Source organism: Mirounga leonina, unplaced genomic scaffold (assembly GCF_011800145.1).
Source record: "Mirounga leonina isolate KUSES-001 unplaced genomic scaffold, KU_Mleo_1.0 Mir_53, whole genome shotgun sequence".
Lineage (NCBI taxonomy): Eukaryota > Metazoa > Chordata > Mammalia > Carnivora > Phocidae > Mirounga > Mirounga leonina.
In genome coordinates, this window is record NW_023270807.1 from 8,684,435 (window position 1) to 8,705,318 (window position 20,884).

The 20,884-nt window shown below is 40.6% G+C and overlaps 1 protein-coding gene across 1 annotated transcript in view; it reads right to left on the reverse strand.

Moving 5' to 3' along the window:
* USP49 (ubiquitin specific peptidase 49) overlaps positions 1 to 20,884 on the reverse strand; it is an 83,936-nt gene that overhangs the window by 10,856 nt on the left and 52,196 nt on the right. Inside the window, exon 3 of the mRNA XM_034991121.1 lies at positions 2 to 724. Within this exon, the coding sequence (XP_034847012.1) occupies positions 2 to 696 (695 nt within the window). The 5' untranslated portion in view covers positions 697 to 724. The remainder of the gene's footprint in view (position 1; positions 725 to 20,884) is intronic.

Consider the following 20,884-nt stretch of genomic DNA (forward strand, 5'->3'; position numbering starts at 1 on the left):
TGCGGCTCTGGGGCGAGAAGGGTCGGCGGGGAGCGGGGCGGCGGCGCGCGGCGCGTGCAGCAGCAGGCGCGCGCTCTTGCGCGGAGGGGCGCTGGCCAGCTCCTCGAGCAGCCGCCGCTTCACCTCGCGCCGCCGCTGCCGCGCCTCCTCCTTCTTGCGCTCCAGCGCCTCCTCCTGCCGCCGCTGCTCCAGCTTCGCCTGGCCGCGGGAGCTCTTCTCGAACCAGAGCCGCAGCGTCTTGGCCAGCAGGCGCTGGCGCCGGTACCACAGAGCCGTGAGCATCTGCGGCTGTCCCTGAGGAGCGCGCTGCAGCGGGACGGCGTCCTCGCCCGCGGCCATGGACCGCAGCGTCCGGCCGCGCCTCAGCGGCGGGTCCTGCTTCTGGCCCCTGACCGCCAGGAGGGAGCTTCTGAGCAGCTTCAAGTCCCCCTCCGGGTTATCGTTGAGCACGTAGTCCTTGCACAGGTAACAGAACACGTACAGATCCCGGACCTCCATGGCTAGCGGGTGCCCGGTCTCCTCAAAGTGTTTCAGGGCGTGATCCTCGATGTAGCGGCCGCAGGCCACGTGGGAGCACTTGAGACAAGCCCACACGGACTCGGTGGTGGCGCACTCCCTGCAGCACCACTTCTGCGGGTTCAGGATCGAGTGGTCCTGGGCGAGCCGCAACCGCCCGACATGTTTGCATCTATCCATGTCTTACAGAAGGCTCCACTCTTTCAACCTGGCACGACCGAGCCCCCAGAAAGAGAGAAAGAGAGAGAGAGAGAGAGAGAGGTTTCAGCAAAACATTTCCCTAGAAAAAGGCTTGCAACTGCCATTTTCAGTTCAATGCTCATTACTTTTCAATGCAAAATTGGTTCCTTTGGAAGGAAGTTAAAAAAAAAAAAAAGAAAAATACTGGGGGGAGGGTTTAGCACCAAGTTGAATCTTTACATTTTCTAAGCCTGTACTAATTCTTAAATATCAGCTAATTTTTATGCGAGGCTGATTTGTACTCCTGAGGAAATGGCATTACCCTTAGTTCACACACTGTACTCAACTGGCCACCAGGGGAAAGAAACTTGTATTCTGAACCATCTCTGAACTGATGATGTCCTGGAAGTGAAAGCCTCTCTATCTTGTACTGATCAAGATCCTAGTTGTATGCACAAAGGGACAGAGGGGAGGAGAGACATGTTTCATATACCACTGAGAGATGAAGACCCTCAAAAAGGCAATCTTACGTCGGTTTCAATGTATTTCAAAGCAGAGGTAACAGGATAAGATAAAGGTAAGAAAGAGAAAGTCCTCTACAGTACAAAGTATCATTTTTATTTTCTTGAGTCCAAAGAACCTCTCTAAGGAGGTAGTGTGTAAGCCTCAAGAACAACTTCTTTTAAAGTAGGCTCTACGCCCAATGTGCTGTTCAAACTCACAAGCCCAAGATCAAGAGTCACGTATTCTACCAACTGAACCAGCCAAGCGCCCCAATCTAAATAACATTTTATAGGTCTACTATGGTCTGAATGTTTGTGTACCCCCCTTTCATATGCTAAAATAGCAACACCTTCCACCCACTCCCCCCATAGGGGACACAGGGCCTTTGGGAGATGATTAGGTCATGAATGGGTTGACCCTCATGGGATGAGCCTTCACTAATGGGATTTTTAATGCCCTTATGAAACAGTTCCCTCTCCCTTCACCCATGTGAGGACACAGCGAAAAGCCAGTGTTAACGGTCACGAACCAGGAAGTCCTTACCAGACATGGAATCTGGTGCCATGATCTTGGACTTCCCAGCCTCCTGTGAAAAATGTTTGCTGTTCATAAGCCACTCAGTCTATGGTATTTTTGTTATAGCAATCCTGAGGGACTAAGACAATGTGAAAAGAACATGTACATCTTGTAGAAAAGGTGGGAAAATGTTTACTTTCTTTACTGAAAGTATAGGTAAGTACAGAATTAGACAGATCTGACTCTTAGAACAAGTGGTGGAGTGGCTACTGGTTTAACCAAACTACCAAGCAAAGAGAAAGAAAAAAAAAAAAGCAAATCTTCCAAATGATATATGTGAAAATGCTTTTTAAAAAAATAACATATTGAGCTTTTTTTCCCTTTTTCTTCCTGTCTTCCTAACATTGCTTCTTCAAATATTGTTCCTCAGAGAAGCCTAAGGGGCAATTTCTCCAAAGAGAAGAGGCTATAGACAATTATTTTTTTTTCCTTTTTATTTATTTATTTATTATTTTTTATAGACAATTATTTTAAAAGAAAACTTTTTATTCTTTGGAACCTTGACAGGTTTTTTTTTTTTTTCTTTCCCAGTACCAGTATTTGAAATTCCCTAAAGGTAGTTCCTCTTATAAAGTGAACTTCCTTCACCCCCATTTCTTCTCCACTTTCATTTCTGTGAGCAAATGAAGTTCCATGATTATGGAGTCACCCAGAGAAGTATTTTTGTGTTTTTTTTTTAAGATTTTATTTATTTGACAGAGAGAGACACAGTGAGAGAGGGAACACAAGCAGGGGTAGAGGAAGAAGGGGCTCCCCACCGAGCAGGGAGCCCGATGCGGGACTCGATCCCCCCCAGGACCCTGGGATCATGACCTGAGCCGAAGGCAGACGCTTAACAGACTGAGCCACCCAGGCGTCCCACCCAGAGAAGTTTTAAATCCAGTACACTCTGAGTAGTCCCTTCAGTTGGTTTCCAGATGCCCTTTTTGGCCTGGTACTATTGCCAAAAGCCCCACAACTATACCACGGGACCAAATTAGAGATCCTTCCCATTTTTTATTGCCCATTCCAGATTGGCAAAGGCCAAGTCCCTACATAAGAAACCCTTAAAATCATACAAAGGAAGTAACCTAGATGATTTTCAGTCAGATCAGATCATGCTTTTCCTTTGAGTTCTTTCAGGATTTAGTTTCTCCTACATTATTTTTCAAATTATTGATTTGTTACTAAGTGCCCTTTAAGACAGTTCTCTGGATGTATTTATCCACTTCCTAACTAGATATTATCTTCAGAGAGGACCATGTGTTATATTTCTTTTTTTACTCCATTATAATTTTGTGGGTGCTCTACTCTTAGTGGTCAAAGGTGTTCTGTCAGAATTACCTTCCCACACAGTCCAGAATGGTACTGAAATAACCATTTGTTTACTTTTTATAGGGCACAGCCAAATTAAAACACACATACATTAAAAGATGAGATGGTAAATAAATGAATTTTCTTTTTGCTACTTACTACAATCAAGAGTTCCAGTTGGGTACACATGATGCTTACAACCAATTACTGGGGACACAAATGAAAGTCAGTAATGGAAGAATGAAGGGGGGGAGGAAAGCAAGAGACTGGCAATTCCCAAGTTTCTCACTTACTTAACATTTTAAAAAATGTAGTTCCTGAGCCACTTACCAGCATCAGAATTCCCTAGGATACTTGTTATATGTACAGATTTCTGGTCACAACTCCAAACCCGATGAATGAGAGTCTGGGGAGGGGTCTCAAATCTCCATTTTAAATAAGCCCTACAGATGACTCACTTGTACATTAAAACCTTAGAACCACTGCACTAACCCAGTAAATTATTTAGGGATGAAGATGTCCTCATGGAAACCAAAGAAAGAATTTTCTTTCTCAAAAGCTTCCACTTTGACTAACATTGCCCGGTGGAACTTTCTGCAATGATGGAAACATAATTTATCTGTGTTGTCTAATACCATATTTACTAGCCTCGTGTGCCTATTGAGTACTTGAAATGTGGCTAGTGAGACTGAGGGAACGAACCTTTAATTTTATTTAATTATAATTAATTTAACTTTAAATAGTGGCTGCATGTGGCTAGTGGCTGCAATACTGGATAGCACAGACTTAAATACACCAGGACATATGATCTTTAGCTCACTCGGCTTTTCTTTTTGTTTTCTTTCCTTCGAAAGATTCAGTACTCGCTGAATCATATCTGAATAGCCTCTTCTTAGGACTCAAAACCTGGCAGATCCCCATTTTAGCCAACAGGAGCCTTGATGTGTCTTCAGGAATTTAATTGTCACCGAGATCTTATCACATGAAACAGCACAGCTTCAAATCCTATAAAGAGACCATCTCTGTGAACAGGAATACAGCAACACAACACCGGGAGCACTGATGCCTTGCAAAATCAACTCCTGTGCTAGAAAAAATATGCTGGAACAACCAAAAGCCAAAATAGAAAAACACTAAAAAACCATTCCACACCCTCTCCATTGGAGAGCTGTCAAATGGAAAGGGCACTCTGGAAATTCTTCCTCTGATTTCATTTTCTGATCTATAAATCTGCTGATCACGCACATCCCTTCCTGCACAGCCCTTTCCCATTACAAATCTGTCGTGGTGACTCACTAACCTGCCATATGGCAGAGTAAATCCATTCAGGAAAACACAGGGCTACTTTGCACCTCACCACAGTGATTTAAGCTAGGCAGACTAGCTTCTCTAGAGGAAAAACCATATCTGGATCATGAAATGGAAACTACCCAAAAGTGACACAAAAGAAAAAAGCCCCTTTAACCAACATACAGAATAAAGAATAAAGAGAACACAATCCAGGTACACTTAGTTCAAGAAAGAATGTGTTTAACTTACCTCTCATACATACTCTGACCACTTTAAGAACAGGCATAAAGAATTCTATTTTACATTTTTCTGACATGTACACCTTTTCCTTCATAATTCCCAAAGCTCAGAACAGTCCTAACATTTCCACTTAAAACAGACATCACCCAGTGTGACAGGCACCCAATATCCAAGAGATAAACTTGCAGTGTAACTGGCAAAGAACAAGATGTGCCTTAACAGTTCTCCATCATTAAGTAGATCAGCAACTTTCTTTTTTTTTTTTTTTAAAGATTTTATTTATTTGAGAGAGAGAATGAGATAGAGCGTGAGAGGGGGGAGGGTCAGAGAGAGAAGCAGACTCCCTGCTGAGCAGGGAGCCCGACGTGGGACTCGATCCCAGGACTCCAGGATCATGACCTGAGCCGAAGGCAGTCGCTTAACCAACTGAGCCACCCAGGCGCCCTAGATCAGCAACTTTCAATGACTGTCCTGTACACCATGGATTGATCTGCATATGGGGTAAACTTGGACAAAATATTAGCTTCTGCTTCTTTAATTACCATAATTTTATTTTAAAAATATGAATCAACTGGAGCTAAAAAACATAATCACTATTTAAAAGCATTCTACTATAGGTAATATCACTAAATATTAAATTAAAAGGTAATGAAATCCTCAATTCATGCCTTTTGTTCTGCTAAGGAACTTCTAGACTTATCCCATTATTTTTCTTAAAGTCTCTGTATGAGATGACTGAATATTACAATCATCTTTCAAAAATCTATAGTTTAAAAATATGATTGTCTTTTAACTGGACTAGTCCAATTGTTCTCATGTTGAAAATCTCTTAGCCGATTCTAAATGTGTAACTGCATCATCAGAATAAAACTTCTGGGGGAGAAATCAACAAAAACCAAATAGGAAAAAAATAATCTCTTTTGGGGAGATTTCCATTTCTTTTCTCTCTCTCATCATATTGTTTTCTTTTCAGTTCTTAACTAAGGACAGTGGAATAATCCTGCCTGGTCTTGGTGAAACCAAGTGGCATAAATTCCAGCTTCAGAGAGAGTAGACACTATGGTAACATGCTGACAGCCTTCATTTACATAAAAGAATACTAATTACGTGGTATCATCAACATCTGCGATTCTGCTCACTGCCATATGCGACAGCGCAGGGTATTTTAACCCTTCAACTTACTAAATGTACCCTAAATTGCACGTACCACCAAACTCACAAAGACTGCTTGAAAAGGCACAGTGAATACATTTTTATAAGTAAGTATTAAAAACGAATTTTATTTTCAGTTAACATTTTATTTCCAAGAGATATGGGGAAATATAATTTAATACCAACATACAATTAAGGAAAAGATGAAAGATACAGTTAATAACCCAAAAGGGAAGAAGGCTACATCCTAGAGTATTATTCAGGGCTCTAAAAGGCTGTATAATAAATACAATGAAACTAGCCTTTTGAATTTTTAGATGCTGGCTAAAACAAGACAAAGGCAATAAATACAAAATAAGAAAAACAAAAAGTTGCAGCAGAGCCTGAGAGGGATGAGGTTAGTGAAAGAAAGTGTTCAGAAGCCCTTTGCTAAGGCAGTGTATGTGTGGGGATGTGGCTCAGTGGAGTGGAGTGTCCCCCACACACCGCCTCTCCCCTTCTCCCAGGATGTGGGGGGGGCGGGGGTGGTGGTGGAGGGTGACTTATCAGTCAGAGCATGGCTCAGAGACTCCCAGGGAGGCAGAACTCTCTGAGAGGGTTTCAGAGGCTCTGACTAAACGTGTTCTTTAGCTCTCTGACCCGAGGGCGGGGATGGAAGGCAGCCCCAGGTCACCGTATGCTGCCGTGCTGGGTGTGCCCGAGCCTTGTGAGCTGTGTCGCGGCTCACCTGGCCTCGGCCACCAAGTACTGGTGTTCAGGAATGAGTGTCTAATCGCGGGTGAGAGCAGAGTGCAGGTTATGCCCATGTGGTAATGTCTCTCTCACTTGCATTAGGACCTGCCTTCTTGGATTAGAAAGGAGTAGGGTTCATCTAGGAAGCTCTGGGCAGGGCCCACAGCCCTGCTTTGTCCAGGGGAGGGGCTGCGCCTGTGGCCCAGCAGGGAAATGACAAAGACAGCACAACCATCAAGGAATAAATGCTCTGCTCTGTACCAAACACCAACTTCTCTGACCATAGTAAGAGCAAGAATTGGATGTAAGCCCTCTGTACCTTCAGTCTCTGCTCTCTTGTTCACCTTTCTCTCCAGATACACACAAGTCTCTCCTGTCTAGACAGAGAAAGAAGGACATACAGACAAAAGTCTGCCCTGCCTCCAGATGATCACTGACACTGTTGTTGGGCTCTTTCTCCTTCTGCCCACCTTATTTCTGGCAAGATAATGTGCAGCTGCATCTTCCTCACAGTTCACTCCTTAACACATTCATTTCATGGGAACTATTGACACAAAGGGCATTGGCAATTTCTTTATAGCTAAGTTCATTAGCCTGAATTTTAAGCCACTGTTCTCTGGTTTTCTCCCTATGTCCGAAATCACACCTTCCCTGTTTTCGTGTCTCTCTCTTCCTTAAAATGTACACTTTCCTCAAGACTCTGCCCTCAGCTCTCTTTCTCAGTGATTTCATCTATTCCTACAATGTTGAGTATCATTTCTATAACGTATTTTAATTTTCACAAATACTTTCTAAAGAGTACTTTATTGATATAGTTTATATACCATAAAATTCACTCATTTAAAACAGAACTCGGGGCGCCTGGGTGGCTCAGTCAGTTAAGCATCTGACTCTTGGTTTCGGCTCAGGTCATGGTCTCCAGTTGTGAGATCGAGCCCCACGTCAGGCTCCGCACTTAGCAGGGAGTCTGCTTGGGATTCTCTCTCTCCCTCCCACCCTTCTTGCATGCACACGCTCTCTCTCTCTTTCCCTCTCTCTCAAATTAAATAAATAAAATCTTAAAAAAAAAAAAACCCATACAATGCAACAATTTGGTATATTCAGAGCCCACAAGTACTTTTGAATATGAAATCTTTCCATTTCATTGCAGAGTCTCTATCTTAGGTTGAATTTTCACATTCTGATACCTGCATTATGTATACTACTATCAATAGTATTTGCAAGATGAAGCTATTGAACGTGTTTTGCACTTTTTATTTATTCGTTTGGTAGCCGTGACGATCACGGACTGAAATATATACAATTTCATCCAGGTCTCCAGGTGTTCAAGATAGAAAAGATGACTGATAGGGGGTTAGAGAGTTGCCATCTGTAGAACAAAGCTAAGCTAGCTGGCCTTTGACAGATCCGACTTTTTAACTGATTAGCCTAATACTCTTGCCAAAGAGGTCTGTGCCTAAAACTTAACCCCTTGTCCAGATCTATAGTAGACTGGGGACAAGGTGGCCAAAAGAGTGCTCACAAGAAATTCTGAATCCACATGGAAAACACACACAGGAGCACGTGTGCTCTTAAAAGTGTTAACCTGTGACTCCACAGAGAAGTGGCAGCCAAGAGTAGAAGATAACCCGGTTGGCTGTGTAAACATTAAACAAGTCTAATTCAGAGCTTAATAATTTATGCTACCTCCCAATCAAAAAGGCCTATTTGCTACAACCTGATGTTGTTTTGGCGTGGTCTACTTGACAGGCTAGTGTTCAAGCAAGGTCCAAACTAAAGGTTCCCTCTTCTACTCCACTGCCGCGTGGAAAATTTCTGTTGCCACCACTGAGAGAATCAGGGTTAACCTTTACAAATCTGACCACAGGAATCCTGGCTTGTAGTCCTGAAGTATGCCTCGAAAACACTAGGTTCTCCACAGCAGCCAGGCAGTCAGTCATCAAAAATGTACACATATGTCAAAGTGTATACATATGCCAAAACTTCTTGGATTGTGCCCTTTAAATATGTGCAGTTTATTGTATGTGAGTTACACCTTAGTAGAGCTATTAAAAATTACACAAACACACCCAGTGAGGAATTTACCCCTAATGAAATAATGGAGTGAAGCAGCAGCTCCTTCTACTAGGTGAAAGCTACCAGGAAACTTTATCAGGAGTGGGTAAGACTGACAACACAGACTCCACTGATCATTTTACACTAAAAGCAGGATGATCACACACTACATGCTACATGCTGATAGGATGCAATAAGGGGTTCACAGCAGCATCACCTATAAAGTACTCTGGCTGAAAGAACTGAACCTGACTCTAGTGAAGCATTTGGATCTAACTACCAGGGTATTAGAAGTGTAGGAGACAGAACATGCTACCACAAGGCTGCAATTCGCCAGATTACCAAATCCGAGTGTGGCAAATGCTATAGGATCAATGATCTGAAGTCTTTAACAAATACATGGCATAAAGAAAAAAGCAGGTGGGGGGATGGAACTACTATAGACTATGTGAAACTTAGAGACATATCAACCACATTCAGTGTGTGGTTCACATTTAAATCCTGATATCAACAAACCAACTATAAAAAGATGTTTTTCAGACAACTGGGAAAAAATGTTTTAAAATATTGTCTGCCTCTACCTATATCACTATATTTTTTAACAGTTTCACTGAGGTATAAGTGACATACAATAAACACATGTTTAAAGTATATAATTTGGTAGGTTTTTGACATATGGTATATACTTATAAAATCACCACAATCAAAAGCATGAACACATCCATCACTCCCAAAATTTCTTCATGCCTCTTTGTAATCCTTCGCTCTCTACCACAACTGGAGAAATTTAAACATAGACTAAGTATGAGAAAACATTAATTATTTGTTTAATGTGACAGTAGTGTGGTGGTTATACTTTGTTTTAGTCTTTATATGTTAGAGATATCTCAAGTATTTATAAGTGAAATACGATGTATGGAATCTGCTTTAAACTATTCTGGGGGGGAGTGGCAGGAAGATAGATGAAACACTGTCAAAACATTCATAATTGTTGAAGCTGGTTGATGGGTACATGGAGCTCATAATGCTATTCTCTTTATTTTAGGGTGTGCTTACAAAGTTCCATAAAAATTGTTTTAAGACAGGGGTGCCTGGGTGGCTCAGTTGAGTGTCTGCCTTCAGCTCAGGTCATGATCCCGTGGTCCTGGGGTTGAGCCTTGTGTCGGGCTCTCTGCTCATGAGGTGGGGAGTCTGCTTCTCCCTCTTCCTCTGCTCCTCCTCTCTGACTGTGCTCTCTCTCCCATGCTCTCTCTCTCAAAATAAGTATCTTTTTTAAAAATTGTTTTAAGACAATAAAGAATATACTCTCTAGTAGCAAAAGAAAACCGTGAAACAAACCTATCACAAATTAGAGAAGTTTTGGGACACCTTTCATCTCTATCATCATTTTATCGTCACATCTAGTTTTACTTTGAAATGCACCCTCCCCACCCTACACGAACACACCAAATCAAACCAGTAGTTTTTCTCAGCAGCATTAGTCACAGAAGATGGCTGGCAAAATACCCTCTGGTCTGGGCCTCAAATATACCCTTTAGGATCAGGTGGCAACTTCTTTGCAGGCCCCCCAAAGTTGCTTTCAATAACTTTACCAGATTTTTGCCCATAAGAACTTCCTGAGTATCTTTGTCTTTTGGGGTCACAAAGCCACTTTAGTCAGTCTGTTGAAATGCTCTTGCTTGGTCTAATGTTTTCTCCCTGAAACTTCTTCCATTATTGGAAAAGAAAAACCCCCTCATTTTTTCACAGTTCTGCTCCTTCCTCACTAACTCTGATCATCCAGGTGTCAAGGAACTCATCTTATACCTTCCTAAGTCTGGCTGTGGTCTCAGCAAACAGTAGCAGAAATCTCTGACCCCGGGCAGACACAAGTTACTCCCAGGCCACATGATGTTTGGCAAAGCAAAATTTGGCCACATGGATCCAATCCAATATTCACAAACATCACCCAACAGGTTGTTTTCCAGTTGAGACTCTGGAATAATAGTCTTCTCAGAGAAACAATGTTATAAATAGCACGTGGGCCAGTTGAAGTCCATCATGTATCTCCAGTATAGTACTAGAATACTAGCACTACCAGGAGGGAAGCTAACTACCAACTGTATTATTTTGAGAAAATTAATTCAAAGTTTCAACTTGAAATGCCAAGAATTGCTCTCCCAGCTGCAGCCCAGGCAGTGAAATTGGGAAATCTCCCTCCTCCCACTCCCCCACGTGGCTGAAGAGGGCTTTCCACACATGGACATTTGTATGGAAGACACACATATACGGTAGGAACTGCCTGTAGAGGAAAAAAAAGAACAATTTCTGTGAATGGAAAATAAATCTGACTAGAATTTACAAACTGATTGTCAGGATTAGATGCCAGTGCTGGTTATTTCAGTGGCTGTTCCAAGAAATAGGAACCTCCTCTTCCTAATGTCCTGTTTCTTAAAATGATAGCAGTATATTTAGTTCTGGGCCTTCCCCATCAATACACCAAAACACATCTTTCAGGACAAAGGGCCATCATATTTTGCATGAGTGGAGACACAATTTTTGAGCACTTTATTTCAAGAGCAAAGAAGACAAATGTCTAGAAAGAAGGGCCAGATACAAAGGGGTATTTGTTACATACACACAAAAGGAGAAAACTGGAAGCTACAAAGAGAACACTCAGGCACTTTAATGGAGAACAGATTAAATAAATTATAAATGGGCCATATAATGGAAACCATCAGTTGTTTTTTGTTTTGCTTTCTTTTATAAAGAGGCAGACCTATTTGCACAACGATTCAAGATACAGTATGTGAAAAAAACAAAGGGGCAGAATGGTGTATATAATACACCATCATGACTGTTTAAAAAAAAACTATACACACACAACCTCCCTGCCCCCTCACGTGCATTAAGAGGTTAAACAAGAAACTAGTAACAGCACACACACCATGATGGCAAACGGGATGGAGACGAAGAGGAGATTCAGTCATCAACCTTTGTACCTTTTGGGAGAAAGAAATCATGTGTTATCTATTTTTAAAAAGATATGGCACTGAGGAGACTGTTTCAACAGTCTTAAAAATTCAGGCATCAGCAAGATGACTGAAGATAAGCACAGAACATCGATGGTTTATTATGTTTTCATTAGAAAAGGACGTAGAGACAGGCAGTCGGATGATAACTTATGGTGTATGGAGAACCTATGGAATTATATTCTAGTAGCACTAATCATTGCACAGGGAACCCCCCTCACTCCCTCTCCATAAGCTTATGACCAGCGAAGTGCAGACCTCTCGATATAGTGGAGCCTCCATTGGTCAAGCGTCAATCACGTGAAATTTCGTATCAGCCAAGGTACCAAGGTAATTTCTACTCTACTCGCCCAGGGGCCACTACCAAAATTTGTCCATAGAACTGATTTTCGTGGGCAGGCTCTTGCCTTTCCCAACTCTCAAGAGATCTTTCCTTCCTTCATGGAACAGCTCCTCACATTATTTCAGTCTACTGGTCAGCAAGCTACAACTCTCAAAACCCAACCAACCTCTCTGAAGAAGTGTGAGTGTGAGAGTACGCTAGCGGGCGGTGAAGGCAATCAGCTAAATGGTGGAGGACCCTCCATACCACTCCAAGTACAAAAGCCACACAATAAGCCTGTTTCTCAGTCTGTAAAATCAGAAGGCAATAGTATCTACTTCAAAGAGTTGTTCTTGAGGGAGGCTCAAATAAAATGGCCATGTAACTGCGCTCTGAAAGTGCATGCCTCTAAGCAAAGTACTGGCTGACCTGGCCACCCTGTCACCTATCCCTGAAAACAGTTATTTTTGCCTGCATAGGGCCTAAAGTTGGGCTGGCTAACTAAGCAGCTTACAGTAATTGGTTGTCTGATCTTGATTTTACCCAGTTTCGTTTAATAAGGCATTTTTAATAAAATACTCTTAAACAAGAAAATAAATGATTATTTTATATTGAAAATGAGAAAAATCATTATTTTCCCCAAGCACATTAAAGATTTTTTTCTAATATTATCTATTTCTCTTAGGTCTTTAAGACCTTTAGTAGCAACACAATGCAAAGGAAGTAAAAGTCCAATTAAGATGTTAGAAACAAACTCATAGCACCATAAAATGCAGCTGGATGAAAGAAGCAGAATCAGTCTCCGCTCCCTCTCCAGTGGGGGTATGCCCATTGAATATTTACAGGTCCCACAGAATGTGCTGCATGGCAAAAATATAAAAGAGGCCTTCTTTCAAATAAGGCATAGAAGGCTTTTCAAAGACATGAACTGTGCATGAACCCTCATCTCTCGTATAAGAATGAAGCAGAAGTGCTTCTGGGAACTCAACTATAGTAAGCAGACACAAGAGAAAAGACAGCCAGTGCACACCCAGGCAATGAACTTCATGTAGTTTAAATCCCACAAATCCCAGCCACCTCTGCTCTTATTTTAGAGATGCCAACCCTTCTGCCCTGCCAGTGAGTCCCACCTTATGGATTAAGACAATGACATCCTCATTAAAGGCAAATATAGAATCTTATAAAGCCAATCAATGGTTAACAGCTAAGCGCAGATTAATTTACCATAGCAGGAAGTGGAAAGCAGAGCTCTGAGGGACAGGGTGCTGTATAGATAAATATAGTGAGGAAGAAACTAAAGAGGGAGAGAAAGTCTGAATTACTGCTTGAGACCCCACAGAAGGAAGGCTTGAGCCATAAGGGGTAATGGACACCAAGGAGGGAGGGCCCTAAAACAAAATATATAAGAACACAAACAATAAGCCTCACAACTTCATAATTTTTTCCAGCAACCCTCCCATGTCGCCTCTGGTAACTGTGCTGAACATTGTACATAACCACCAAATTATATCAGTGAGGTATAACGAAACAAGGGATGTATGCAATTCATTAGCTTTTAATACATATGAATAACTAGAAAAGTAATTATTCTAAAGTTAAACCTTTCATTTCTGAACATGTGTTGTCTGAGCCTGACTTCTTAGTAAACTTCCGTTTGTTATTTTTTAAATTTTTATTATTTTTAGGGGGGAGGGGCAGAGGGAGAGGAAGCGAGAATCTTTTTTTTTTTTTTTTTTAAAGATTTTTATTTATTTGACAGAGACACACAGCGAGAGCAGGAACACAAGCAGGGGGAGTGGGAGAGGGAGAAGCAGGCTTCCCGCCGAGCAGGGAGCCCGATGCGGGGCTTGATCCCAGGACCCCGGGATCATGACCTGAGCTGAAGGCAGACGCTTAACCGACTGAGCCACCCAGGCGCCCCGAGGAAGCGAGAATCTTAAGCAGGCTCCACACCCAGCACAGAGCCCCACGTGGGGCTTGATCTTGAGACCCTGAGATCATGACCTGAGATGAAATCAAGTTGGACACTTAACCAACTGAGTCACCCAGATGCCCCTTCAGTTTGTTATTTTTAAGTTAATGGTCACTAATTGGCTATAGCCAAGGGTAAATAAAGTGCCCAATCAAACCACCTAACTCAGCTACAGCAAACTTACCAAAACATATACATCATCACTATACCTACCACTCATATGAGAACCTACCCAAACTAATAAGAACTAAACTGCTTTGAAGGAACTATCGATAAAAACTATCTAATATTGGCAGAAGCAAAATAATAAATAATATTCCAAGAGACCAACCAACACATCTCTAAGAAACCATCTAATGCTTTACTAATTCCAATTAGAGTCTAGCTTATGAGTCTGCTGGTAAAGAAAATACCTCACAAAGGTCCAGATATGCCCTGGACCTTAATAGGAAGGAGGGGAGGACCATTAAGGTGTTGATGTCATTGAGTAGGTTCAAGAAATAAGGAACTTATGGGGCACCTGGGTGGCACAGTTAAGCATCCAACTCTTGGTTTCAACTCAGGGTCATGAAATCGAGCCCTGTGTTGGGTTCTGTGTTCAAAGTGGAGTCTGCTTGAGACTCTCTCTCCCTCTCCCTCCGCCCCTCCCCCCACCCCCGTGCGCATACATGTGTGCACGCGCCGCACGTCTCTCTCTTAAAAAAAAAGGAACTTTGTGTTCTCACATGATAATAGTATCAAATGTCTCTAAAAGAGTAGATAAGGATTTATCTTCTGAGATTGAAGTTAGAAAGGGAAAAAAAAAAGTAGTAAACACAATAATCCATCTGTTAAAAATACCAAAACCCTGAGGTCTGAGTGACGGCAGGGTTCTGGGGCCCCCACACCCAATCAAAGTAACCCAGGTATAATCTCAGAGACCTAGGGAGAATATGACTGTCCTAGACATATGAGCCTATACCTGACTATGGACTGAAGACCACAGGTAAGAGGGAGCATTCTCAGAGTAATAATGAAACAGTGCTCTTTCTACATGGCATAGGGGAACAAGCCCCCAGTCTGTAAATACAACTACTTGAGCCTGGTGATATCAAATGAGGGCCAGAAACCATTAATCACTAAAAACATTCAGCAGACTTCCTTTGCATCAATTGCTTGCACAGAAAACTAAAATTGATTTTCCATGTACCTTGCCTTCAGGGAGAGAATGTAATAACCACCAAGTTCAAGTACTAGTATACTTAACACATTTCTCACTGTAAATGAATCTTTTAATTGTTTTGGTCACATAAGTCATTTCCCAAGAAACTGGACATCATATTGTGTTCTCACAAAATTGAGGTTCTGAACCTTTAAAGTCTAAACCCTAGTTATGACTTCACCAAGGTAATGCCATCTGCGAGGGCTAGCAAAAAGCTAGCTGGCAATTTCAGGGGTAGCTCTCTATCTAAGATCTAAGTAGAACACAGACAAAATTTCTAGATACTTTCTGGTATTTTTATAATTAACTTGCATTATAAATAATTGAACTATCATTTATTGGACATTACTATATCCAGACACTGTTCTAAAATTTAATGCACATCAATTCTTCTTGACAACTTGATGAGGTAAGTGATTTTAAACTCATTTTAAGAAGAATAAGAAGCCTCAGAGAGGTAAAGAATCCTCTCCAAGGTCACACTGCTGGTACATGGCTGAGCTGTGAGATAGATTCCAAAGCTGGCTCTTAACCAAATGTGACTGACTACTGTCCGAACTTTAGATTTTTACAATCTAATGTGAAATATCTCATTGTTTTAATTTTCATTTGCTTAATTACTAGCTTAATGTTGAACATCTTTTCAAATAACTATTGAACATTTTTGTTTTCTTTTTTGTGAACTGAAGAAAACATACACTCACCACTTACCCAGCACTCAGATGAGAACTTACCAATAAGAACTTAACTGCTTTGAAGGTGCTATCAACAGATATATATATCTAATATTGGCAGAAATAAAGTAATAGGCATTACATATTCCAAGAGATCAACCAACCTTTGCCTTCTCTCGGATTGGGTTGTTGGTCTTTTCTTTATATATTCTGGATACAACACTTTTAAATTTACACCTGTAAATATCCTCTCTTAGTCTGTTGCTTGTCTTTTGTTTAAGGTGTCTTTTGTCCTGAATAAGATTTAGTTAATGCAATCATATGATGCAATTTAGGATTTTATATTTTATGAAATCCTTTCTTAAGTCAAGGTAATAAAAGATATTTTTTTAAAAGATTTTATTTATTTGGGGCACCTGGGTGGCTTGGTCGTTGAGCAGCTGCCTTCGGCTCAGGTCGTAGATTCCAGGTCCTGGGATCGAGCCCCACATCGGGCTCCCTGCTCGGTGGGAGGCCTGCTTCTCCCTCTCCCACTCCCACTGCTTGTATTCCCTCTCTCGCTGTGTCTCTCTCTGTCCAATAAATAAATTGGACATAATAAATTCTCATAAATTCTCATCTGAGTGCTGGGTAAGTGGTGAGTGTATGTTTTCTTCAGTACACAATAAATAAATAAATAAATAAATAAATAAATAAATAAATAAATAAATAAATAAATTGGACAGAGAGAGACACAGCGAGAGAGGGAACACAAGCAAGGGGAATGAGGGAGGGAGAAGCAGGCCTCCCAGGAGCAGGGAGCCCGAAGCGGGGCTCAATCCCAGGACCCCTAGATCATGACCCAAGCCGAAGGCAGATGCCCAATGACTGAGCCACCCAGGCGCCCCAAAGATATTCTCTTTACAGTATCTTCTGAAAGTTTTAAAGTTTTCACTTAGGTTATTAAAATACATCTGGATTTATTTTCCTATTCTCTTCAGCTGGCCTATCTGACTAGTCCCTTACCAAGACCACACTGTTCTGATTACTACAGAGACAAGTTCTGCAAATCTTGCCATCCTATACTGCCACTCTTCAACAATTATTTTTCAATGCAGCCTTAGCCATTTTTGCCTCTTTACCATATGAAATTTAGGATAAGCTTGCAAAATTATTTTTAAAAATCCTCTTGAATTTTTGATTGGTATTGCCTTGAATCAAATTGCCTTATTTAGAGGTGGGGCGCCTGGCTGGCTCAGTCAGAACAGCATGTGTAGCTCTTGATCTCTGGGTCATGAGTTCAAGCCCCTTGTTCAGTGTGGAGATTACTTAAATAAATAAAACTTAAAAAATTTTTAAAATAAAATAAAACCTTATTTGGGGAAAAGTAACCTCTTTAGGATAGTTAAGTCTTTCCATCCATGAACATGGTATCTCTGTTTATTCAGGTCTTACAATATGTTTCCTCCACAAGACTAACCTATTTCTTATTTAGATATTTCCCAGATACTTGACAGTTTTTTATGGCTATGTGAATGGGATCTTTTTAAAAATATACATTTAATAAATAGCTACTGATGTGACTTTTATATTAGATTGAATCATATGAAATGACTGATATTTGACCATTTTTACCTACAAAAAATGTTAATTTCATATGGTTCAACCACAAAATCGCTGAACTCTGTTATTAGCTCTAATACTTTGTCAATTTTCTTGAATTTTCTATGAATAACCATATCTTCTTCAAATATAGACAGTTTTGTCCTCTCTTTTCTATATCTTTTCTTTCTTTTTCTTTTTTTTCTGGCATTCTCCAGAAACTCCACAATTTATTACAAAATAGTAAGATGATAGTAGGCACCATGCCCTGTTCCTAACATTAGAGGGAATGGGTCCACAGTTTTAGTATTAAGTATGATAGCTATCATAGGGGGTTTTGGTTAACTTTGGGTTAAGGAAATTCCCTTTTATTTCTAGTTTGGTAAAAAGAATATTTTAATCAGACTAAATATTAAATTCCATCTAATATTTTCTTCTGAACTTGTTAAGAAAATTATATGACCATACCCCCTTAAAAATTAATATGCTGGATTATGTCAGTGGTGGATTTTCTGATATTGAACCACCCTTGCATACAATGATTAAAAAAACCCATCTGGTCATAATGTTTTGTTTTGCATTTTAATATAAGGATACATTTAATTTGCTAATATTTCATTTAGAATTTTCACATCCATATTCAGAAATGTGATTAGTCTTTCATTTTTTTCTGTCATCCTTCTGTTTTTGTAACAAAATTACACTAACCTCAAAAAATGAAATGGGTAGCTTTACCTCTTTATCTCTTCTCTGAGACAGTTTAATGCCTCCACAGTTTATCTATTCCATGAAGGTCTAGTAAAATTTACCTGTGCAGCTGTCTCTTCTAGACACTCTTTAGGATTGTTTTTGTGGTGGATGTAGCTAAGTTCAAAGCAAGACCCATATTTCCTCCCAGTGATCACAGGTCTTCAAGCTTTGGGGAAGTTTGTCTTGGTAATCCAGTGTCTACTTTAACCCCTGCAGAAATTCCTTGTTGTTTTATACTTTTGAAAGTATTCAAGTAAATAGTAAGTTCATGGTAGAAAGAGAGACAACAGTGGAGTAAATACAACAGATCCGCAAGCGATTAATATTCTTGAAAGCAGTAGGCAGCACCAGTGCCAGCTAGCCAGGAGATTCTGATACACTGGTGCTACTTTTACTGAACTTCAGAGTATAACAGGAAACTTCAAACGAGATCACCTACATTAGGGCTACAAAAAGTGATGCTAGTATTTTTGAAGTAAGCTGATTATTTCCCTTCACCACGAGCACTTCTGAGCTTCCAAATGCATACTTAACATTAACCATGGCTCCAAATCACACAACAACAAAAACCCACAACTACCACCTCTAACAGATTGCCACTATCTGTATGATAAAGCCCAAGTCCCTTAGCCAGACCTCTGTAAGTATTTCAAACAATCTCCAAAGTAGCTTTGCATGCAAACAGCCAGACTGGTCTGCTCACCATTTACTCAAAATCCTTCTAATACTCTTGCGCTCTTTCTCTCTCAAATAAATAAATAAAATCTTAAGGAAAAAAAAAAAAAAAAAAGAAACAGAAATTCTGGAGCTGAGGGGCGCCTGGGTGGCCCAGTCAGTTAAGTGACTAACTTCGGCTCAGGTCATGATCTCAGGGTCCTGGGATCGAGCCCCACATTGGGCTCCCCACTCAGTGGGGAGTCTGCTTGTCCCCTCACTTCCCTCTGCCCCTCTCCCCACTTGTGCTCTGTCTCTCTCTCAAATAAATAAAATCTTAAAAAAAAAGAAATTCTGGAGATGAAAAATACAATAACTGAAGTGAAAAAATCATTAGAGGGGTTTAACAGCAAATATGATAAAGCAGAAGAAAAAAGCAGCAAACTTGCACAGGTCATTTGAAATTAAGTCAGAAGAACAAAAAAGAAAAAAGAATGAAGAAAAATGAAGAGAGCCTTAGGGACTTATAGGACACTATTACGAGGACCAATGTACATACTATGGGAGTCCCAGAAAAAGAAGATAAAGAGAAAGGGGTAGAGAGCATATTTGAAGAAATAATGGCTGAAAACATCCCAAATCTGAGGAGAGAAATGGACATACATATTCAAAAAGCTCAAAAGACTCCAACTAAGATAAACCCAAGAAGAACCACAGCAAGACACATCACATTGTTCAAAGCAACAAGAGAAAAGCTATTTGTCACATACAAGTGAGCTTCCATATGATTTTCAATGATTTCTCAGCAGAAACTTTGTAGGCTACAATGGAGTGAGATGCTATATTCAAAGTGTTGAAAGAAAGAAAACCCCTGTCAACCAAGAATACTGTATCCAACAAAATTATCCTTCAAAAATAAAGGTGAAATTAAGACTTTCTCAGATAAGAAAAGCTGAGAGAGTTCATTACCACAAGTCCTGCTCTGCAAGAAATGCTAAACGGAATCCTTAGAAAGAAGACAATAAACAGCAACACAAAAACAGCAACATAAAAATATAAGGTTATCCAGGGCGCCTGGGTGGCTCAGTTGGTTAAGCGACTGCCTTCGGCTCAGGTCATGATCCTGGAGTCCCTGGATCGAGTCCCGCATCGGGCTCCCTGCTTGGCAGGGAGCCTGCTTCTCCCTCTGACCCTCCCCCCCTCTCATGTGCTCTCTGTCTCTCTCATTCTCTCTGTCTCAGATAAATAAATAAAATCTTAAAAAAAAAAAAAAAATAAGGTTATCCAGTAAAAGCAAATACACAGACAAATATAGTAACCTGTATTACAGTAATTTTTGGTATATAAAATTTAAATGATAAAAACATTTAAAAACTCTATAAATCTATGTTAATAGGTATCCAATATATAAAGATGTAATTTCTAACATCAATAACACAAAGCGTAGAGGCGCCTGGGTGGCTAGGTTGTAAGTGTCCAACTCTTGATCTCAGCTCAGTCTTGATCTCGGGGGTTGTGAGTTCAGGCACCCAGGGGCGCCTGGGTGGCTCAGTCAGTTAAGCGTCTCCCTTTGACTCAGGTCATGATCCCAGGGTCCTGGGATCGAGTCCCGCTGAGCAGGGAGCCTGCTTCTCTCTCTCCCTCTGCCTGCCACTCTGCCTACTTGTGATCTCTCTCTCTCTCAAAAATAAATAAAATCTTAAAAAAAAAAATCAAGATCCAACTATATGCTGTCTACAAGAGATTCACTTTAGGTCTAAGATTCACTTTAGATCACTTTAGATCTGAAAGTAAAAAGGAAGGAAAAAAAATTCCATGCAAATGATAACCAAAAGAGAGCAGGAGTCGCTATACTACTATCAGACAGAATAAACTTTAAATCAAAAACTGTTACAGGAGAGGTGCCTGGCTGGCTCAGTTGGAAGAGCATGTGACTTTTGATCTCAAGGTTGTGAGTTCAAGCCCCCTGTAGGGTGTAGAGATTACTTAAATAAATAAAACTTTAAAAAAACTGTTACAAGAGACAACGAAGGACATTATATAATGACAAAAAGGTCAATTCACCTAGAAAATATAACAATTATAAACATATATGTACCAAATCTAAATATATGAAGCAGACTTTGGCAGATTTGAACGTAATATAGACAGCAACACAGTAAGATGCTTCAACACTCCACT